The sequence below is a fragment of the Dendrobates tinctorius genome, unplaced genomic scaffold, assembly GCF_039654945.1.
Source record: "Dendrobates tinctorius isolate UK_male_01 unplaced genomic scaffold, ASM3965494v1 ptg000021l, whole genome shotgun sequence".
NCBI classification, from domain to species: domain Eukaryota; kingdom Metazoa; phylum Chordata; class Amphibia; order Anura; family Dendrobatidae; genus Dendrobates; species Dendrobates tinctorius.
Window position 1 is genome coordinate 34,745,001 of NW_027361689.1, and position 23,761 is coordinate 34,768,761.

A 23,761-nucleotide genomic window follows, 5' to 3' on the forward strand; every position below is an offset into this window, starting at 1 on the left:
TTTCTGACCAAATACTTATTTTCCACCATAATATGCAAATAAAATGAAAAAAAAAACAGACAATGTGATTTTCTGGATTTTTTTTTCTCAGTTTGTCTCCCATAGTTGAGGTCTACCTATGATGTAAATTACAGACGCCTCTCATCTTTTTAAGTGGTGGAACTTGCACTATTGCTGACTGACTAAATACTTTTTTGCCCCACTGTATATGACCTTAACCTATGTCTAGTGCCGTCTTTTGGGTTCACAAAATAATCCCTGATGGAATGCATATGGGGGCATATGGTACAATTGCCACATGCAAATGAGCCCCTAAGCATTATTCCCCTTTCCAACCCAATTACTGGTCTCATATAGTGACTTTTTGTTAAAATATCCTTAAAGTTTGGAGCCCTCCTTGCTGTTATACAGGGCCGTTCCGGCACCAGAGCAGACGTCTGCAAGTCCGTTGTAAGAATACCCCAATGTCTCCCAATCACTTCTCTCACCTGTGACCACTGACTATTATATTGCGTAATGAACCGGGGCATCACACTCCGAATCTTGTCACAAGTAACCAGGAGAGAGTCCTGCGTAGTACCATTCGCTCGCTGATAAGCTCGTGAAATGCTACCCCGAGGATAGTTTCTCTTCCTGAAGCACTTCGTTAATTGTGCAGCCTCCTCACGAAACACTACCTCCGATGTGCAATTTCTTCGTACTCTCAAAAATTGCCCTATGGGCACCCCATTTCTCGTATGGGCTGGATGAAAACTTGTATAGTCCAAAAGGTTATTTGTAGCAGTGGGTTTTCTAAATAGTCTTGTAGAGATGCCCCCATTGATATTAGAGACCGTAAGATCCAAGAAGTTAACTGAAACAGAGGACACAGTATAAGTGAGCACAATGTTGTATGGATTGGAATTCAATAATCCCATATAGATATCACATTCCTCTACCGTACCAGTCCAAATGAAAAAAATATCGTCGATAAAGCGCGACCAAAGTCGCACTTTATCTCTGAACATTTGTGTCACATATACCCGAGTGGCCTCCCACCATCCGAGAAACAAATTAGCCAAAACCGGGGCACATCTGGCCCCCATAGCCACACCGGAGGTCTGGAGAAAATAAGACCTGTCAAAAAGGAAGAAATTATGCTTCATCACAAAACCTAACAGATCCACAATGAATGAATCGTGCATTCTATCCGAATGAACTATCTGATCAAAAAAATACAGTACTGCAGTGATGCCATCAGAATGGTCAATATTAGAGTAAAGCGATTCTACATCGCAAGTGACCAACAAGGCCCCAGGGGGTAGAGTAACATCACGATGTTTCCTAATAAAATGAGAGGTATCCTGTATATAGGATGGTAACGTATTCACCATCGGTTGAAGGAAATAGTCCACATAGATAGAGGCCTTTTCGCATAAGCTGCCTATACTGGCAACTATAGGTCGGCCCGGAGGCCTAATAAGATCCTTATGGACCTTCGGCAACATGTAAAAGGTAGGAGTGATTGGATGTTCAACCCACAAAAATTCCATCTCCTTCTTGTTAATAATACCCAACTCAAAAGCCCTATCTAGTAGTCTCTTGAATTTAATAGAGAAGGGTCCAGTAGGATCTGACGGTAATCTTTTGTAGAATTGAACATTATCCAATTGGCGGTGCGCCTCTTCCTGATATAATTCATGCGGCCACAACACCACATTTCCACCTTTATCAGCCTCCTTAATCAAAAACAATTTGTTAGATTTTAAATTATCCACAGCCAGTCTTTCCCCCGCATGTAGATTATCCACGTGACGTGATCTAGCAGGAATGGCCAAAAAATCTTTTTTGACCAACTCAAAAAAAACCCTCACAGCTGGAACCAAGGAAAAAGACGGGGCTACCATTGATTTATTTTTATAAGGAAATCGGTTTTTACCATGTGTCGTGTCCTCCTGTAAAAGATCCAATAGATCCTGTAACACCTGACGATCCGTTTGATCCAAACCATCCACCATCCGTGGCTTGTTATGTAAAACCTGAAGAATTAATTGTCTGCAAAAAATATAAAGGTCCTTATCCAAAGTGAACTTATCCATACCTATAACAGGCGAAAAAGTCAAACCCCTCTGTAACACAGAAATTTCCAAAGGTGAAAGGTTATATTGAGATAGGTTAATGATTTGAAGCACATTCTCCTGTACCTGTATCTCCGTAGTCCCATCCTCCACGACAACCTCCTCATCTACTTGCGAAAATTCCTGTACTGATTGTACTGTGGGGGCCTGCGTCCCCTGAAGCGGGTGTTTCTTGTGAACATCCTCCCGCCTGCGACGGCCCCTTCTTGTCCGATTTCGGCCTCGCTCTCGGCTGAAGATAAAAAATCACTACCCGATGTATAATCAGGTTTACGGGCCAACTCCACAGTTCTCTCTGGGGCCCTATCCATAGGGGCCTTACGTCTAATATTCCCTTTGTGTTTCCATTGGAATACCTGCTTCTCCTCAAAATCTCTACGATCTCTGTGAAATTTGGATTTTTTCTTATGGGTAATATCCCTATCATATCTGTCCAAAGTCTCTTTGAGCCTGGTTTTAAAAGGCAATACTTGGGTCACTTCATCAAAAGCACTCAGTTTAGTATCTAATTCTTTAATCTGTTTTTTAACCGAGACCAATAGCTCCCTATCATGTTCCAACAACATATTCATAATAATACCTGAGCATCGTAAAAGTCCCTTCTCCCATGTGGCACGAAAGTCCAAAGAGGGTTCCCATGCCGGATATATAGAAACCCTAAGGCCTCTTGGCACAATGTTGGATTTAATATATTCCTCCAAGGACCGAATGTTCCACCACAACCTGATGCCTAATTTATGTGCTGCTATCAACTCTGCAGTCACACTAGCAAATTCTGAACTAGGCATATAACTATTAGAAGTGGAAAAAATATCTGAGGACTGCGCCCTCCATGCTGCCTCTCTCGTATCCCAATCCATCCGGGAAGAACCACAGTAAGGACGGCTGAAATAAAACAACAATAAATTAAAAAAATATATAATACCCTTGCACAATGCATCAACCAAATAATAATGATATTAATGGTAAACGCCTAGAGCATACAATAATGTTCCAGGCCAATAATAAGGCCACAAGAAGGGCCGGCAAAGAACCGACCAAAACCAATTATATATAACAAAAATGGGGCGCACCAACTGTACCAATCACAAATATATAAATAAAGGTTTAGGTGCAGCAACAGTGGAATAATAAACATGAGAAGAGAAGAAAAAGAACCACTGCAAATAGCGCACAATGAACCAGTACAAAAACAATGTTTTATTGATGCAGCAATACAATTAAAAACATAATAAAAACATATGAAGCATCCCACAATATATAACAGTGAAGTATGGCATATCACAATTATAGATTATGCTGTAATAACCTGTATATCAACCATGTGGTCCAACCTCACAACAACCACCCCATAAACCTGCTCATGGAGACCAAGGGCCCTAATATTGCACAATCGCTGCATGAAATAATTCCATGCATGTGTCCCTAAATATTCACTGGTTAGGGCACACAGGCCATAATAAGCCAACAGCAATATGGCCAATGCCCACAATCCAATATTCAATTGTACCACACAAAAATTACTCCAGAGCAACCAATAATAAGGTCGCAGTGAAAATACAGCTATAACCAAGTGGGTGCTACACCCAGGATCATACCCCACGCGTATCGCCGCAACCCATGCGGCTTCATCAGGGGAAGTACACTGATCATGATCCAACAGCCTTATATACCTTACTAAGACTCAAATGACCCGCACATGCACCACAGGTGAACTGCCCCCATCCAAAAGTTCCAATCACTACAAAAAGACCGGCGTCCTGGTCACTGAAGGAACATGGCCGCCGCGCATGCGCAATGAGCTGTGTGAGGAGTGTTGATAAAACAGGGGGAAAAAAAAACCCTTCAAAAAATTTTTCTTTAAAAAAATTTCTTTTCTCTCCTTTTCGCACCTGCGTCCAGTGAGACGCATGGAGTTCTCCCCTGGAACGCAAGCCTCACGCCCCCACATGCTGGCCAAAGAAGTCAATCAAGGTCAGCACCGAGCGGTAACCCACACCCGGGTGCGAGGCTGCAGCTCCAACGACACACAGTGCTCACAAGAGCATGCAACATGAAGAACAGACACAACAATGAGACAGACAGAAACACATAGGGAGGGGGTCACAACATGAAAAGGAGCCATAAGCTAATTAGGGTTAATGTGAAGCATGAACACCGGTACATGTCATAAAAGACATTAAAAATATAACAATGGCTACCTATCCCCAGGTCCAACCCAATGGTCCCCATGAGCTCAAACCTAGGGATCCACCATATTATTCCAAGGTCACAATATACAATAGAACTAGATAGAAAATCCATAAAGGGATTAATGTCCCAAACAATGTATAAGGTAAAACCTCACAGCCAAAAATGATAATATGATGATAAAACCCCCCTCACATCAGACTCCTACTATACAGAAAACAGAAGATAATGATAAGGAATATCTCAAAGAGACTACAGAGACATCGTGTAAACCTATCAATTACAACCATATGAATCAGTACAGGTACAACTTTATTCAGATTTTAGTTACATATAAGAGAAGGTTATTACAGCATAATCTATAATTGTGATATGCCATACTTCACTGTTATATATTGTGGGATGCTTCATATGTTTTTATTATGTTTTTAATTGTATTGCTGCATCAATAAAACATTGTTTTTGTAGTGGTTCAGTGTGCGCTATTTGCAGTGGTTCTTTTTCTTCTCTTCTCATGTTTATTATTACACTGTTGCTGCACCTAAACCTTCATTTATATATTTGTGATTGGTACAGTTGGTGCGCCCCATTTTTGTGTCACATAACAAGAGAACTTCCAAAATATTCCGAAATCTGATAAATGTGCGGAAATTCACCAGTCTTCTGTCTGGATGTAACACGAAGATCTGACTCAGCGCTAAATATCAGACAGATTTGCTTTTGTTGAGGATTCTATGTAGAATAACTGTCGGACACCAGGGGGCGCTGTAACCAGCACTATACATGTACAGATCGACATCGCTAGAGACTACAGAGGAGCAGATTGTGTTTGCAGACCCCTGGTCCAGTTACTCTGAGGCTGTGAAATGACAGCCCCCCGAACCTCCCCCTACCTGCCGCTGCTCCCAGATTTGTAGGCTCCGCACGTTTCCAAAGATGCATATCTAATGCTGGCAGGTGGAAGGAGGTTCGCATAGTATCAGTATTATGCAGGCACTGAATGGTAGTATTATGTGTGCTCTGTATGGTAGTATAATGTGTGCTCTGTATGGTAATATTATGTGAGTGCTGTATGGTAATATTATGTGGGCTCTGTATGGTAGTATAATGTGTGCTCTGTATGGTAGTATTATGGAGCTGGGTGCTGTATGTAGTATTATTTGAGCGCTTTATGCCAGTTTTATGTGGGCTCTGTATGGTTGTATTATGTGGGCTCTGTATGGTAGTATTATGTGGGCTCTGTATGGTAGTATGTGGGCTCTGTATGGTAATATTATGTGGGTGCTGTATGGTAGTATTATGTGGGCTCTGTATGGTAATATTATGTGGGTGCTGTATGGTAGTATTATGTGGGCTCTGTATGGTAGTATAATGTGTGCTCTGTATGGTAGTATTATGGAGCTGGGTGCTGTATGTAGTATTATTTGAGCGCTTTATGCTAGTTTTATGTGGGCTCTGTATGGTTGTATTATGTGGGCTCTGTATGGTAGTATTATGTGGGCTCTGTATGGTAATATTATGTGGGTATTGTATGGTAGTATTATGTGGGTGCTGTATGGTAGTATTATGTGGGCTCTGTATGGTAATATTATGTGGGTGCTGTATGGTAGTATTATGTGGGTGCTGTATGGTAGTATTATGTGGGTGCTGTATGGTAGTATTATGTGGGCTCTGTATGGTTGTATCATGTGGGCTCTGTATGGTAGTATTATGTGGGTGCTGTATGGTAGTATTATGTGGGCTCTGTATGGTAATATTATGAGGGCTCTGTATGGTAATATTATGTGAGAGCTGTAAGGTAATATTATGAGGGCTCTATATAGTAGTGTTATCTGTGCTCTGTATGGTAGTATGGGGCTGGGTGCTGTATGTAGTATTATTTGTGCGCTTTATGCTAGTATTATGTGGGCTCTGTATGGTTGTATTATGTGGGCACTGTATGGTTGTATTATGTGGGCTCTGTATGTTAATATTATGGGGGCTCTGTATGGTAGTATTATGTTTTCTCTGTATGGTTTTATTATGTGGGCTCTGTATAGTAATATTATGTGTGCGCTGAATGGTAGTATTATGTGGGCTCTGTATGGTAATATTATGGGGGCTGTGTATAGTTGTATTATGTGGGCTCTGTATGGTTGTATCATGTGGGCGCTGTATGGTAATATTATGTGGGCTCTGTATGGTTTTATTATGTGGGCTCTGTATGCTAGTATTATGTGGGCTCTGTATGGTTGTATTATGTGGGCTCTGTATGTTTGTATTATGTGGGCTCTGTATGGTAATATTACGTGGGCTCTATTTGGTAGTATTATGCTAGCACTTTGTAGCAGTATTTGTTATGAACTGAACTTAACCCATTATATTGTGGACATTTATAAACAGTCCTACCTATAATTGCTCCAACACCACAGTGCTATACCATACTGTCTGTATAAGGCTATGTGCACACGGTGCGGATCCTCCTGCAGATTTTTCCGTGCGGATTTTACTAAATCCTCAGTTTAATGACCTGGATTTTTCCTGCGGATTTCTTCCTTTTTTTTTGCGGTTTTACTGCCGTTTTTATGCGGTTTTACACTGCGGTTTTCCACCTGTGGATTTGTAGAATGGAGCAGGTGGAAAACTGCAGCAAAACCGCACAAAAGAAGTGACATGCTGCTTTTTATTTCCGCACAAAAACCGGGCGGAGAAATCCGCAGCATGTGCACAGCGGATTTTTTTACATAGGCTATAATGGTACTGTACATCACCTGCAGTACTGCAGCGGCGAATCCGCAGTAGGAACCGCACCGTGTGCACAGACCCTAATGTTTCCACTCCAGGACCTGTCTCCTATAAAACTTATATTTTAAGATTCATCAGTTTTTGACCCACATTCTTTTGCTGTTGTAGTTTATAAGCCTGTAGCTTCCAGCTCCACCATTTTTTGAAAGGGAGTGCAGCTTATCTTGGAGTTGGTGAAGCTGAGCGCATTTGAAAAATTCATCATAATTTAGAGCATAAAAGTCATTACTGCTGCAGCCAATCAGTGAGCTCAGCGGCTCGTGCTGTCTACCCAGGTAGCGCTCATGCAGTTGTAGGGGATGTAGCTCAGTGGTAGAGCACATGCTTTGCATGTATGAGGCCCTGGGTTCAATCCCCGGCATAAAGAACCTTATAACATCCAAATTCAGAAATCTGAAAAAATGTGAGTAACATTCCCTGGTCATCTGTCTGGATGTAGCACAAGGATCAGACTCACTACTAAGTATCAGAACAACTAATTTTTAAGAATTATGTGTCAGACACTAGGGGCCGGTGTAATCAGAACATAGCGGATGAAAAATTATATACTTTCAAAGTATAAAAATGATTTTGTGATTTTTTTTCTCTAACACTCGAAAAAAAAAAATTTTTCACAATTCTCACAGGGATAAACATGCGATCCTGTGATTGCACTGATAATGCACAGTACTACTTATGTACTGCTGTGCACTAACCTGTCAGTGTTTAGCTGCAGCCTATCGGGGATCTGATAGAATAATGTATAGGGCAAGAACAGAGGTCAAAGTTAGGACTTTGGTTACCGTAAGAATCCAAGCGGGGGGGTGCTGACAGAGGGAGCGACCTTCAGCTGTCGAGCTCCTTAGATACCTCAATCACTATTGATAACAGCATCTGAGGAGTTAAAGTGCTGGGATCGGAGATAGGTCTGGTCCCAGCACACACAGAAGGAGATCACCTGTGTATAACCACTGACTCTTGCTGCAGATGGTCACAACTTTTGTGCCCGTGCCATCCCCCCAAAAATAAGATTTTTGAAAAAGGATTCCCGGTGCACAACCTCAGCATAAAATATGACCGTGCCATTATTAGCCTACAGGCTGCTTATATTAGTTGGATCTGGAGTTCTCTTTGCCTATTTATCATGAGATCTCAATAAAAGATTCACTAAATCATAAAATTCTCTCTGCGTTCAGCCACCACTAGAGGGAGCTCCTAGCAAGTGATAACAGCTCCCACTGAACCCTGTGATAAATCAGTGAGCTCCCTCTAGTGGTGAGAGAATTGTGCAAAAGTGCTCAGAGAGGGGTTTCTGGGAATTAAAATTATTCCAAAAATCTCCAAATCAGAAATTTTTTTGTATGTTTTAAAATGTAGAAGGAAATCTGGATGAAGTGCCGCTGTGTTATGCAGATTAACACCCACCTGTCATGGTCGGAGATCTACCAATAAGATGCTACAGTCAGTAGGGATTGCAGCATTTTGGTGTTACAGAGTTGGGGTCCTCTTTCGTCCCACTGAACCCACAGCAGAGCAATTGTGGGGTGCTGAGCAGCTGTTAAGGAAGCTGCAGGTCTTATAAAGTCCACAAGAGGGCCTAAAATCTCTTCACACTGATTTGTAAAGACTTTTATCAATGGCAGCTGTTATAACCTGATATCATAAAACATCTGTTAGATTCACAGAACTCTTGCCTATAGTAGTATTTAAAAAATTAAAATGACAAAGGGAAAGTTAGGAGGTGTCAGGGTAATCAATATGATAAAATATAAAATGGAAAATTGTGGAGTGAATAAAAGATAATAACCCTGCGACCAAGAAGCCGGACTGAAGTAGTGACCACATAATTTTTCAATATTTTGGGCTTTTATGGAAAAGGTAAATCTTATTATCGATGAATTCTTTCGATTTTCTTATACTTAAAGGGATTGGTTCCCACTGTACATTGCTGTAGAGCGCCCCGATGGTGCCCGATACAAGAAGAAAGGTAACTTACCTACGGGATCAGGAGAGATGTCGCCTTTCAGCCGCCGCTGATTGTCTGCAGCCCATCAGGGGACATAAGCACCGCTACGAGACCATCAGGGGGCGCAGCGCTCAGAGATGTTCCCATCCGGGAGATGGGAATTAAAGTAGTTTTGCTTCGTCCCTAATGGTCCAGACTGTTGGAATATGATGTCATTTATGCTGCAGAATTATGAAAAAAGAAAAACGAATTGTGAGAAGCTCTATGATGGTAGATTCAGAGTCAGATTCTCGTCATGGATCGTTCTCAGAATTGAGATCACACATCAGACAGTGTGTGCAGGGGATGTAGCTCAGTGGTAGAGCGCATGCTTTGCATGTATGAGGCCACGGGTTCAATCCCCGGCATCTCCAGCTTTTGTGTCAAATAACAAGAAAACTTACAAAATATTCAAAAATCTGATAAATGTCTTCTGTCTGGATGTAACACGAAGACCGGACTCAGCACTAAATATCAGACAGATTTGCTTTTGTTGAGAATTCTATAACTGTCAGACACCAGGGGGCGCTGTAACCAGCACTATACATGTACAGACCGACATCGCTATAGACTACAGAGGAGCAGATTGTATTTGTAGACAGGGCTGCCACTAGGAATTTTGGGGCACCCTGGAGACTCCGGACAGGCTCCACCCCAGCTTCGCCTCCACCCTCGAACTGTCCACAGTCAAAAGATTGTTTAAGCCGCCGCCACGACAAGGTAGACTTTTGGCCAGTACCTACTCTACTCTAACCTATTAAACATTTGTGAAAATATCCAATACAATTTAGGTATATTTTTATTTATTTTTCAATTTTTAAAATGACCAATAATATCACATACAGGGGACAAATACCAGCGCACCATGACTAGACACCATATTACCACCACTTAGTGACCTATACTACCACATACAAGGAACAAATACCACCGCACCATGACCAGACCACATATTACCACCACAGTGACCGAATAATACCACATACAAGGAACAAATACCCCCGAAGAAGCCAACACGAAATGCGCGTTGGGGCTGCGTTCTTGTGGGTCCCTGACTGAGGCATTATGGGTAAGAGCAGAGTTTACACTATGTTTTGGATTGTGGCTCTATACTAATTTACAGTCATATGTTAAAGTTTTTAACTGATGGACTCAGTTATATTTCTGGTTTCAAATGAGGTTTATTGTACTAACAGAAAATGTGCAATCTGCATTTAAACAAAATTTGACCGGTGCAAAAGTATGGGCACCCTTATCATTTTCTTGATTTGAACACTCCTAACTACTTTTTACTGACTTCCTGAAGCACTAAGGCTGGTTTCACATTTGCGTTTTTTTGCGCTTGAAAAAACGCATACGTGCGCATGCGTTTTTTCCCCTATATTTAACATGGGTGCGCATACCTGCGCGCTGGCATGCGCACGTATGCGATTTTCATGCGCTGCGTTTTTTTGGGGTGTGCGTTTGTATTTCACAGACGCTACATGTTGCATTTTTTGGTCCTGGAAAAAAACGCATGCGCACGTATGCGCACGTTTTTCGCTAAAAATGGCCATTATAGCCTATGGATGCGCATACGTGCGCACTGGCATGCGCATGTATGCGTTTTTTTAGCGCTGCGTTTTTTTGGTGGTGTCCACTTGTTGTACTAGTTATAAACTTCTAAAGTCAAAAAAAAAAAGTCTATATAAAGGAGGTGCCTGCCAAAACTCTGCCACTACTACACTGACAGATTGGAGAGCAGACAGTCACCAAGGAACACATTATCAGCGCAAGAATGTGAGTATATTACATTATATGCCTGTCCTTTTAAATTATGTATGTACTAATGATTTTTATTATTTTTACATGCAGTATGTCTTCAGAATCCGAATATTCCCCATCGCGGCAGGAATTGGCGCAAGCAGACAGTGAGGTGATTATTTTCGTTCATCTGGTAAGTATATCTGCTGCTACTCCAAATCTCTTACGTTTTTTTCAACTTTTTTAAGACATCATCCTCATCATCTTCTGCGGACGGGACTTCTGAGGGCGAAGAGCAGGAGCAGCGAAGCCAAGTCCCGGTGGTGATACGGAATGTATGTATCAAATGATTTGTAATGTTCTTTATTGTTTATCTTCTATTTTTACTCTTTTTTTATGTTTCTTTTTTTTGTAACTTTTTATTCAATTTAAATTTGATTATTCTAATGAATGTGTTTTGTCTAGGTTCCACAACGGGATGAAGACGTCTACCTGGATAATGAGCAGCTCATCAGCCTGGTCCAGGAGCGTGCGCCGTTGTGGGACAGCCGTGACCGGCTGTACAAGGACAATGTGGTGACCCGGCGGCTATGGAATGAGGTGGCCGCAGCGTTGATGGATGGCTGGGACAGCGCCACAGCATCCTCCAAAAAGGCGTTTAGTGAGTATTTCCCTGCTCTGTATTGTGCCGCAGTGACTGTTGTCCTTGACGGCACTGTTGGGTTTCTTGCTAGGTATATTCTAGCAGGAAACCCAACAGTGTCATCGGGCTCTACAGTGACTGCTTTGAGTATTGTATTGCTATATTGTGCCGCAGTGACTGTTGTCCTTGACGGCACTGTTGGGTTTCGTGCTAGGTATATTCTAGCAGGAAACCCAACAGTGTCATCGGGCTCTACAGTGACTGCTTTGAGTATTGTATTGCTATATTGTGCCGCAGTGACTGTTGTCCTTGACGGCACTGTTGGGTTTCGTGCTAGGTATATTCTAGCAGGAAACCCAACAGTGTCATCGGGCTCTACAGTGACTGCTTTGAGTATTGTATTGCTATATTGTGCCGCAGTGACTGTTGTCCTTGACGGCACTGTTGGGTTTCGTGCTAGGTATATTCTAGCAGGAAACCCAACAGTGTCATCGGGGTCTACAGTGACTGCTTTGAGTATTGTATTGCTATATTGTGCCGCAGTGACTGTTGTCCTTGACGGCACTGTTGGGTTTCGTGCTAGGTATATTCTAGCAGGAAACCCAACAGTGTCATCGGGCTCTACAGTGACTGCTTTGAGTATTTTATTGCTATATTGTGCCGCAGTGACTGTTGTCCTTGACGGCACTGTTGGGTTTCGTGCTAGGTATATTCTAGCAGGAAACCCAACAGTGTCATCGGGCTCTACAGTGACTGCTTTGAGTATTGTATTGCTATATTGTGCCGCAGTGACTGCTGTCCTTGACGGCACTGTTGGGTTTCGTGCTAGGTATATTCTAGCAGGAAACCCAACAGTGTCATCGGGCTCTACAGTGACTGCTTTGAGTATTGTATTGCTATATTGTGCCGCTGTGACTGTTGTCCTTGACGGCACTGTTTTTTTTTTCCCAACAGTGGACAAAGTCCGAACACGTTGGCGTTCGATCAAGGACCGCTTCAACAGTGATGTTCGTGCTGAGGGCCAGGTTCGCAGTGGATCTGCGTCAAGGACCAGAACTAGATACCGTCACTATCACGCGTTGCAGTTCCTAAGACCGGTCCTTGCCACGAGATCGTAAGTATTATAAATTTTGGGTTTTTATTTTTATTAATCTGTGTTTTTCTAATCCACAGCTGATGCTTCTTGTAAAGGCATGGTAGTAATGATTTTCCTTTCTTCCACAGCACCTGGAGCAGCACCCTGCAACCTGGCCCTGGAGCGGTCCTTCCTCGGACGTCCTCTGACCCGTCCCAGCCATCCGACAGCCAGGAAGCACCTTGCAGGTCAGCCACACACACAGCTGGTGACCAGGAAGCTGGGCCATCAGGTGTTCCCCTGTCCCAGGTCTCTGCCACTGGTTATGCGGGCACTACCCGCCAGCTCCAGAGGGCCTTGGACAGGAATGTCTTGCCCAAGTTTATGCATTTGAGCGAGGCCTTTAATTCCAGCCTCAAGTCGCTGTCCTACAGAGTTGAAAGCGGTTTTGCACTCATGGAACGTGGTTTTAACCACTTTGAACACCGCTTCAATTCTGTAGAACAGCGCCTTGACCGTCTGGAGGCCGACCTCAACAGACCAGCACACCATTTTTTTAGTAAGATTGAAAAGGGCATGGCGGAACACCTTAGTCCTGAGCAACAGCTGAATGTGCTGCAGGCCTGCAACAATGCTTTCTTGCAGGCTATGCAGCATAATCGGTACGGTCAGCAGTCAGTGGTGTCATTTCCACCTGTGCCACCATTGACTCGCTTCACTTCACTACCGACTTGTGCTGCATACCACTGCACGGACACCTCTATTCAAAGCCAGGACACCCACCGTTACACCACCACAAGTCTGAGTGCAGCTGGTCACTTCACCGACACCACCATGGCAAGCGCTACTCCTGTCTGGAGCACCACCGCCACTCCCATGCATGCGTGGAGCTCAGCCACCACTAGGCAAACATGGAACAGCCCTGCCACTACAACAACATGTAGTAGCCCTGCCACCACCATTCCGCAAACCTGGACCATCACTGCCGCCACCAGTCCTCCTGCAAGGACGAGCACTGCCAACCAAGAGCAGCAGCAGCAGCCACCTCAGCAGCAGCAGCCACCTCAGCAGCAGCCACCTCAGCAGCAGCCACCTCAGCAGCAGCAGCAGCCACCCCAGCAGACGGGGGACCTACACTCAATATTTGCCCCAAGTTCAAGGCGAAATCCATCAAGGCGGGCATTGGGCCAAAGTCGGTCCAGGCACACAAGCCTACGGCGACATGCCATTACAACAAATGTACCTGAACAGATTTCCTCTCCTCCAAGTGTTCCTAGTTTAATTCCCTTAACTGGACTACCTTCCCCCACAAGTTTTGTTGCCCCTTCCCCTCAAACACCGTCTTCAACTGCAAGTGTTGCATATTCCCTGCACACCCCCAAATTGAAACCATCTGCCCCCAAACGCTGGAAAAAATAATTTTTTGGTTTATTTTTGTGATTAAAAATAAATTTACATTTGTGGTTCACCATTACAAAGTTTCATTAATGTTGTTTGCGCCGCTCACACACACTGATGGGTAAATACATGTTAAAAACCAACCCAAGGCCTAGTATAGTCATATGTGAAATAACACGGACTAGTATAGTCATACCAAGGCCTAGTGTAATAACTCGAGTTTTACCAACTTGGATCTGGTTTCATGAAAAACAAAAAGTTGAAACTTGTCTAAAAAATAAGTTTCTTTCTTAAAAAGTTTCACCAGTTTGTTTTTTGTGAAACAAGATGCTAGTTGGTAAAAATCGAGTTATTACAGTAGGCCTTGGTATGACTATACTAGGCCGTGGTATTTCACATGACTATACTAGTAGGCCCAAGGCCTACTATACTCATATTTGAAATACCACGGCCTAGTATAGTCATTCCAAGGCCTAGTGTAATAACTCTAGTTTTACCAACATGAATCTGGTTTCATGAAAAACAAACTGTTGAAACTTGTCAAGTTTCACCAGTTTGTTTTTCGTGAAACAAGATCCTAGTTGGTAAAAATCGAGTTATTACAGTAGGCCTTGGTATGACTATACTAGGCCGTGGTATTTCACATATGACTATACTAGTAGGCCCAAGGCCTACTATACTCATATTTTAAATACCACGGCCTAGTATAGTCATTCCAAGGCATAGTGTAATAACTCTAGAAACTTGTCTATTTATACACTACCACAATTTTAAATAAAAGTTGGAATTGAGCTGATTACATTCATCCACTCAATGCTGACTTGTATTCCCCATTGACTTTCATTGGGTGGGGTTGGGTTTTGAGGGTTGGGTTTTGAAAAAATCACATACTTTTTTTTCAACTAGTTTGACAATTTTCTCTTGAAAAAAATTGGTTTCCTGATTCATGGCCTGCAGCTTTGCTCGTTCCAATATATTTCACGCAGACTAGCAATGCTGCATTTTAACTCATATGTGTATTTGCCTGCCCAGGTGTGTGAACATCAAAAAATTCAGTTATACATGGGAAGTTTTTTATTTAATTGGATTTTAAAAAATATAGTGCACTCAGTAATGGTATCAAATAAGGTTTTTTATTACCATAAACAAACAAAAACATTACACCATTTCATCTTGCCAGTGCACCCGTCCTACATCAGAAATAAAGTAGGCCGCAAATTGGTCCCTCATTTGGCCAACTTCAACGGATGACCTGAGAGTGTGCTGAGTGAATTCAGGCAATGGGTTAGGAGCATCATCGTCCAGTTCAAAGGTCGGGTGCTCTTTAGCCATCACAAAGTTATGTAGAACCACACAGGCCTTCACCACCTCATCGACTGTTTCAAGTTTAAGATTAATGGCCGTGCCCAGAATTCGCCATCTGGAGACAAGAATCCCAAAAGCACACTCGACAGTTCTTCTGGCCCTGGTCAGCCTGTAATTAAATATTTTTTTGGTGTGGTCCAAGTCCCGGCTGGAGTAGGGTTTCAGTAGGTTTCCGCACATTTGAAAAGCCTCATCGCCAACCATTACAAAGGGCAGTGGCGGAGCTTCGGTGTGAGGAAGAGGCCGTGGCATAGGGAAATTAAATTGGTTGCCATACAACCTCCGGCCCATGTCTGAGTTTTTAAAAGCCTGTGAGTCATTACCACGGCCAAATGCTCCAATGTCCACTGCTACAAACATACATCCGGCATCCGCAATGGCCATGAGTACTATTGAAAAGTACTTTTTGTAATTATAGTACTCAGATCCAGTTCTTTTGGGTTTGATGATCCGTATGTGTTTACCATCAACAGCTCCCAAACAGTTGGGAAAATTGCATACTGTCCAGAATTTGTCAGCAATTTCCATCCACTTTTCAGCAGTGGGCAGGGGCAGAAATTCTGGACAAAGAACATTCCAGAGAGCCCGGCAGGTGTCAGCAACAATTCCAGACAAGGTAGAGATTCCAATACGGTACTGGAAGTGTAGTGAAGATAGGGTTTCTCCAGTCGACAGGAATCTGTGAACAGACAAAGAAGTAAAATTAATATTTATGTATATTATTTTAAAAAACTATAAAATAAAATATTAGTACATTCACGAAAACTAATTACCCAAGGTTTTGAATACTAAATTTAAAAAAAAAACATCAGACCGCACCCCTTGGTTTAATATTACATACCGTAATGTCACCAGTAGCCGTTCCTCAGGAGGAATCGCACGACGGAGCTGTTTGTCCTGTCTCCGGATAGATTGTTGGACACGAGCAAGCAAATCCCTGAAACTTTCTTGGGACATCCGGATATAATCTATAAATTTCTCCGGGTTTGCCTGGAGCTCGCTGTAGAGGGTGTGGTATGCCCCACGGCTCTCCCGGAGTTCAACAATCGGATGTATCCACATACGCCGCCGCTGCCGTCTTCGCTCCCTCTCTCTCTTCCTTTGTTCATGGCAGGCAACTGCATACGCCTGAGCCATCGCGATGTCCAAATCCAAGTTGAAGTGAAAACTCTTCCAGCGCAGATCCATGGTCACGAGAAGAATCAAGCAAATGTGAAGAATACTGTAGACAGGGTCTATATATTAACATACCACACCCACAATGAAGTCCCATTGGTCTTGTGTGTTGTTGAATGTTTTTTTTTTCTTTTTTGGGGGGTTTTTCCAAAATCTGTAAAAAAACGCAAAGGCACAAAAAACGCATACAAACGCACAAAAACGCTGCGGTTTTTTCCTGCATGCGCATAAAAATGCTTGAAAAAAACGCAGCATTTGTATGCATTTGTATGCGTTTTTTCAATGCGTTTTTTTGCGGGAAAAACGCGCTGCAAAAAAAAGCAAGTGTGAAACAGGCCTAAATTAGTTTTGTAACCTCATTGAGCTTTGAACTTCATGGCCAGGTGTATCAAATCATGAGAAAAGATATTTAAGGTGGCCACTTGCAAGTAGTTCTCCTATTTGATTCTCCTATGAAGAGTGGCATCATGGGCTCCTCAAAACAACTCTCAAATGATCTGAAAACAAAGATTATTCAACATAGCTTTTCATGGGAAGGATACAAAAAGTTGTCTCAGAGATTTAACCTGTCAGTTTCCACTGTGAGGAACATAGTAAGGAAATGGAAGAACACAGGTACAGTTCTTGTTAAGCCCAGAAGTGGCAGGCCAAGAAAAATATCAGAAAGGCAGAGAAGAAGAATGGTGAGAACAGTCAAGGACAATCCACAGACCACCTCCAAAGACCTGCAGCATCATCTTGCTGCAGATGGTGTCACTGTGCATCGGTCAACAATACAGCGCACTTTGCACAAGGAGAAGCTGTATGGGACAGTGATGTGAAAGAAGCCGTTTCTGCAAGCACACCACAAACAGAGTCACCTGAGGTATGCAAAAGCACATTGGGACAAGCCAGTTACATTTTGGAAGAAGGTCCTGTGGACTGATGAAGTAAAGATTGAGTTGTTTGGTCATACAAAAAGGCGTTATGCATGGAGGCTAAAAAACACAGCATTCCAAGAAAAACACTTGCTACCCACAGTAAAATTTGGTGGAGGTTCCATCATGCTTTGGGGCTGTGTGGCCAATGCCGGAACCGGGAATCTTGTTAAAGTTGAGGGTCGCATGGATTCAACTCAGTATCAACAAATTCTTGACAATAATGTGCAAGAATCAGTGACGAAGTTGAAGTTACGCAGGGGATGGATATTTCAGCAAGACAATGATCCAAAACACCGCTCCAAATCTACTCAGGCATTCATGCAGAGGAACAATTACAGTGTTCTGGAATGGCCATCCCAGTCCCCAGACCTGAATATCATTGAACATCTGTGGGATGATTTGAAGCGGGCTATACATGCTCGGCGACCATCAAACTTAACTGAACTAGAATTGTTTTGTAAACAGGAATGGTCACAAATACCTTCATCCAGGATCCAGGAACTCATTAATAGCTACAGAAAGCGACTAGAGGCTGTTATTTTTGCAAAAGGAGGATCTACAAAATATTAATGTCACTTTTATGTTGAGGTGCCCATACTTTTGCACCGGTCAAATTTTGTTTAAATGCAGATTGCACATTTTCTGTTAGTACAATAAACCTCATTTGAATCCAGAAATATAACTGAGTCCATCAGTTATTAGATATATGAAACTGAAATAGCTGTTGCAAAAACCAAAATTGTTCTAAAGAAATAAGGTTAACATTAATAGGGGTGCCCAAACTTTAACATATGACTGTATATGCGGGTTGTCTCTCATGGATACATTAGAGGGTATTTGAACCCTCAATAATGACTTTTTATTATCTGTGACCCAGCCATTGAGCAATAAAAGCACCTTAAAGCATATTGTGGGCTCCAACTCTGTGTATTAGTTGTTTCTATGTCTATAGAAATACATTGTATACAGCAGTGTATGTCTTTGTGCTTGCATTCTGAATGTGTGACCACCGCCTCACTTTACATAAAATTCTCATAGAGAATCTGATAACTTTAATAACAGTTGACTCCAGTCTTTGCGTTAGGCTGTGTTCACACGTTTGTGGTTTTTTTCTCGGATTTCTCAAAATATCCGCTCGAAGAACGCCTAAAAGAAGCTTCCCATTCATTTTAATGCATTTTGCACTTTTTGTGCATATTGATGCGGTCTTTTCTGCTCATTAATTTGAACTTGGGGGCCGCATTCCTTGAAGGACAAAGTTACATTTTTAGTGATACCGTTTTTTATTCTATACACCTTTTGAACATTTTTGCTGTGTTTTTTTAAAAAATGTTTAGAGCTTGGATGTGGCGATAACTACAATATGAGTGCACATTTGTTATGTCCCCTTATTGTAGTTATGTCCCCATACAGGTCCCCATATTGTAGATATGTCCCCATACAGGTCCCCAGATTGTAGTCATGTCTCTATATCCAGGTCCTCATATTGTAGTCATGTCCCCATATTGTTGTCATGTCCCCATCCAGGTCCCCATATTGTAGTCATGTCTCCATATCCAGGTTCTCATATTGATCAAGGGAGGGTGAACCAAAGAAATACAATCATAAGGTCCATAGGTACTGAAAAAATAAAATAACCTTATTGATCAAATTTCACAGACAAAGGTGGACAGGATAACAGGTGGGCAGATAAACAACCATGCACTGTGGAGGGCAGGTGCGACCAGCAATGTAATACAGTTAGAGGTCAAAAACATAGACCACGTTGGTATCAAATCCACTGTGGATCACGTAAAATAGTACATACTCTACATAGCCAAAAATTAGAAAGATAATTGAGTTAGATATCAATAAAGCACACAGGATAAGTGTGTATTCAACGTATTTATACAGCTGACCAAAAATATAGAGTGTACTGGCCAATGTTACCTATTAATAGTACCTGGCAGAGAGTAGCAGTGGAAATAGCTGGTCAGTCTTTACACCCCGACGCACGTTTCGGATAAAAGACCTTCCTCAGGGAGCATGGAAGTGTCACCGATATGTGGGTTTAAAAAGGCAGAGGCCCGGAAGTCAATTAAGGCTGGAAGCCAGCAATTGTTGACGCGTCGTCACCCAGCAGCCAAACCAGAAACACATGAGGCCCCACGTGATCTGGCACCGGGTGCATCGCAGGCACAGAAGCAGATAGAGGATGGCGGCAGAAAGGAGGTGCACGCGCACTAGTATGCAACAGATGGAGGACCATATAAAGTACTGGCAAAACCGGGGTACATACAAATAAAAAAGAATATACAGTGGGGAAAAAAAGTATTTAGTCAGTCAGCAATAGTGCAAGTTCCACCACTTAAAAAGATGAGAGGCGTCTGTAATTTACATCATAGGTAGACCTCAACTATGGGAGACAAACTGAGAAAAAAAAATCCAGAAAATCACATTGTCTGGTTTTTTTTCATTTTATTTGCATATTATGGTGGAAAATAAGTATTTGGTCAGAAACAAGCAATCAAGATTTCTGGCTCTCACAGACCTGTAACTTCTTCCTTAAGAGTCTCCTCTTTCCTCCACTCATTACCTGTAGTAATGGCACCTGTTTAAACTTGTTATCAGTATAAAAAGAAACCTGTGCACACCCTCAAACAGTCTGACTCCAAACTCCACTATGGTGAAGACCAAAGAGCTGTCAAAGGACACCAGAAACAAAATTGTAGCCCTGCACCAGGCTGGGAAGACTGAATCTGCAATAGCCAACCAGCTTGGAGTGAAGAAATCAACTGTGGGAGCAATAATTAGAAAATGGAAGACATACAAGACCACTGATAATCTCCCTCGATCTGGTGCTCCACACAAAATCCCACCCCGTGGGGTCAGAATGATCACAAGAACGGTGAGCAAAAATCCCAGAACCACGCGGGGGGACCTAGTGAATGAACTGCAGAGAGCTGGGACCAATGTAACAAGGCCTACCATAAGTAACACACTACGCCACCATGGACTCAGATCCTGCAGTGCCAGACGTGTCCCACTGCTTAAGCCTGTACATGTCCGGGCCCGTCTGAAGTTTGCTAGAGAGCATTTGGATGATCCAGAGGAGTTTTGGGAGAATGTCCTATGGTCTGATGAAACCAAACTGGAACTGTTTGGTAGAAACACAACTTGTCGTGTTTGGAGGAAAAAGAATACTGAGTTGCATCCATCAAACACCATACCTACTGTAAAGCATGGTGGTGGAAACATCATGCTTTGGGGCTGTTTCTCTGCAAAGGGGACAGGACGACTGATCCGGGTACATGAAAGAATGAATGGGGCCATGTATCGTGAGATTTTGAGTGCAAACCTCCTTCCATCAGCAAGGGCATTGAAGATGAAACGTGGCTGGGTCTTTCAACATGACAATGATCCAAAGCACACCGCCAGGGCAACGAAGGAGTGGCTTCGTAAGAAGCATTTCAAGGTCCTGGAGTGGCCTAGCCAGTCTCCAGATCTCAACCCTATAGAAAACCTTTGGAGGGAGTTGAAAGTCCGTGTTGCCAAGCGAAAAGCCAAAAACATCACTGCTCTAGAGGAGATCTGCATGGAGGAATGGGCCAACATACCAACAACAGTGTGTGGCAACCTTGTGAAGACTTACAGAAAACGTTTGACCTCTGTCATTGCCAACAAAGGATATATCACAAAGTATTGAGATGAAATTTTGTTTCTGACCAAATACTTATTTTCCACCATAATATGCAAATAAAATGAAAAAAAAACAGACAATGTGATTTTCTGGATTTTTTTTTCTCAGTTTGTCTCCCATAGTTGAGGTCTACCTATGATGTAAATTATAGACGCCTCTCATCTTTTTAAGTGGTGGAACTTGCACTATTGCTGACTGACTAAATACTTTTTTTCCCCACTGTACATATCAGCAGCAAACTAGTGCATAAATATATATAAGGGCTGTCAATCAGCCATCAGAATTCACAATACCACAAAAAGTTAATATAATAAAACAAAATGATATAAATGCAAAAATTAATAAAGCACAAGGCTGCCAATCAGCCATCAGATGTTTAGATCCAAATATGATAGAAATTTATATAGGAAGCAACAATACATAATATCAAATACAATTACAGACGGGAGAGATACTGCTAAATCACCATATACAGTTAATATTTGGTTAGATAAATCCTAATTAAAATGTACAATGCAATGGATCAACCACGAAGGAAAAAGACAAAAATATTATAGCAGCTATTACTGGTTATATTGAATATATAGACTCCATACTTGTATATAACATATAAGCACTTGCAGATTATATCAGGATGGATATTGTATATAGAATATAAGGAAAGGACACAAAAATGCCTCGATACACAATAAATATTCTATATTCAAGCATTAACCGAAAATCAGTGTATACAGTGCCGTCAGTCAAACCCCAAACATGTTACAGTATATATTATTATATTATCATGAAAAAAATTTGTAAAAAAGTTTTTTTACATTCTTACGGAGGCGACCTGAATACACATTATCCACCCAAAGAGTTATTAGATACCTCATCAAAATTGTCAATATACAAGGACAGAAGAAGACCATATATATATATACAGCTCTGGCAGAAATTAGGAGACCACTGCACAGTGTTATAGAAATCAGCTTCTCTACATGTCTGACATCCATTCCATTCCACTGTCAGTTGAATTCCAACCAGAGCACACCTCATTCTACTTAATGTGCTTCTGATTAGGTGATCACCGGAACCAAATCTTATTTAACGAAGAAAAGTATAAAAGACCCTGCTGTGGTGTTCACAATCCTCTTGCAATAGGACAAGCTGGATGGCAAAACAAGTGCTAGTAATATCCCAAAGGTAATAGGAATTAAAAAATAACATATCCATGCGAAAGGAGTTGAAAAGTCTTCAGTGAGGAAAAGAAGGGCTCAATTCTGGCTTTACTAACAGAGGGATACAGAGAGCGTCATGTTGTCTTAAAATTTCTAAGACAGCAGTCCATTACAACAAGGTCAAGCAGCAGACATTGGGGACAACAAAGCTACAGACCGGCAGAGGGTGAAAACGACTCCTCACTGACCGGGATGACCGTCATCTTATTCAAATATCACTTCGAAACTGCAGGATGACATCAAGGGACCTACAAAAGGAATGGCAAATGGCAGCTGGGGTGAAGTGCACTGCAAGAACAGTTCATAACAGGCTCCTAGAGGCAGGGCTCAAGTCATGTAAAGGTAGAAAAAAACCTTTCATCAATGAGAAGCAAAGGAGAGCAAGGCTGAAGTTTGCCAAAGACCATAAGGATTGGACCATAGAGGACTGGAGTAAGGTAATCTTCTCTGATGAGTCTGATTTTCAGCTTTGCCCAACATCTGGTCGTCTAATGGTTAGACAGAGACCTGGAGAGGCGTACAAGCCACAGTGTCTTGTACTCACTGTGAAATTTGGTGGAGGATCGGTGATGATCTGGGGATGCTTCGGCAAGGCTGGAATTGGTCAGATTAATCTTAGCGGATGACGTATGAATCAATCCGCGTACAAGGTTATCCTGGAAAAACAGTTGATTCCTTCTACTCAGGCAATGTTCCCCAACTCTGAGGACTGGTATTTCCAGCAGGACAATGCACCATGCCACACAGCTAGATCAATCAATGTGTGCATGAAGGACCACCACATCAAATCCCTGTCATGGTCAGCCCAATCTCCAGACCTGAACCTCATTGAAGGAAGATGGATAGTCACAAGCCATCAAACAAAGTACTGCTTAAATTTTTGTACCAGGAATGACATAAGGTCACCCAAAAGCAGTGTGAAAGACTGGTGGAAAGCAGCCAAGACGCATGAAAGCTGCGATTAAAAATCATGGTTATTCCACAAAATATTGATTTCTGAACTCTTCCTGAGTTAAAAGTATGTAAAGATAAAAAAACAGAAAATCCCATTGTAGGATTTTTAAATAATTAATTTGCATTCTATTGCATGAAATATTTAAAAAATGGGAGAAGGAGGTGATTTTATTTTTTGCATTTTTTACATCTTTTTTTTAAGTAGAATTAAAAATAGAATCCAGTCATCCTCCTGGTTGTCAGAGGGTGGCACGCTCCTGATAATTCGGGGTGGCGGCTTGACTGAGCTTCTGTTCCTGCAAATCTGGGGACTTCGGAACTTTTGGAAGTTATTTATAAGTGGAAAAAAAAGTCCGGGGCCTCATACATGCAAAGCATACGCTCTACCACTGAGCTACATCCCCCATATAGGTGCCTCAGCCCCATGCCTAAGCCATAGATGCATCTACTGCATGTAAATGACCATTGCACAAAGAAATGGGAGCAGCACTTACAGGCTTTTTGCTGTCCAGC

General features: G+C 42.2%; 1 protein-coding gene, 1 long non-coding RNA gene and 1 other non-coding gene across 4 annotated transcripts in view; 2 read left to right on the forward strand and 1 right to left on the reverse strand.

Moving 5' to 3' along the window:
* The window catches only part of LOC141083828 (uncharacterized), a 4,237-nt gene extending 1,920 nt beyond the window's left edge, over window positions 1-2,317 (reverse strand). For both annotated transcript variants that reach the window (XR_012230834.1, XR_012230833.1), the window contains exons 1-2: window positions 2,184-2,317; window positions 1,919-2,034 (exon numbers count right to left, since the gene is read on the reverse strand). This is a non-coding gene — a long non-coding RNA (uncharacterized lncRNA). The remainder of the gene's footprint in view (window positions 1-1,918; window positions 2,035-2,183) is intronic.
* Window positions 2,318-4,480: 2,163 nt separating this feature from the next.
* On the forward strand, window positions 4,481-14,014 carry LOC141083754 (uncharacterized). The gene is made up of 4 exons (XM_073568121.1): window positions 4,481-4,611; window positions 8,996-9,057; window positions 12,416-12,575; window positions 12,686-14,014. The coding sequence occupies exons 1-4, from the start codon at window positions 4,481-4,483 to the stop codon at window positions 13,953-13,955; spliced, it is 1,623 nt and encodes a 540-aa protein (XP_073424222.1). The 3' UTR covers window positions 13,956-14,014.
* Window positions 9,378-9,449, forward strand: TRNAA-UGC (transfer RNA alanine (anticodon UGC)). Its single transcript has one exon. It is a non-coding gene; the product is annotated as a tRNA-Ala (tRNA).
* Window positions 14,015-23,761: the final 9,747 nt, after the last annotated feature.

Excerpts from the sequence above, each read along its gene's own strand:
- LOC141083754 (XM_073568121.1), top strand. The coding sequence starts at position 4,481 with ATGATGATAAAACCCCCCTCACATCAGACTCCTACTATACAGAAAACA. Across the intron at positions 4,612-8,995 it reads AACCATATGAATCAGTACAG|GGATTGGTTCCCACTGTACA; the intron begins GTACAACTTTAT and ends TTATACTTAAAG. Across the intron at positions 12,576-12,685 it reads CCGGTCCTTGCCACGAGATC|CACCTGGAGCAGCACCCTGC; the intron begins GTAAGTATTATA and ends TTTCTTCCACAG.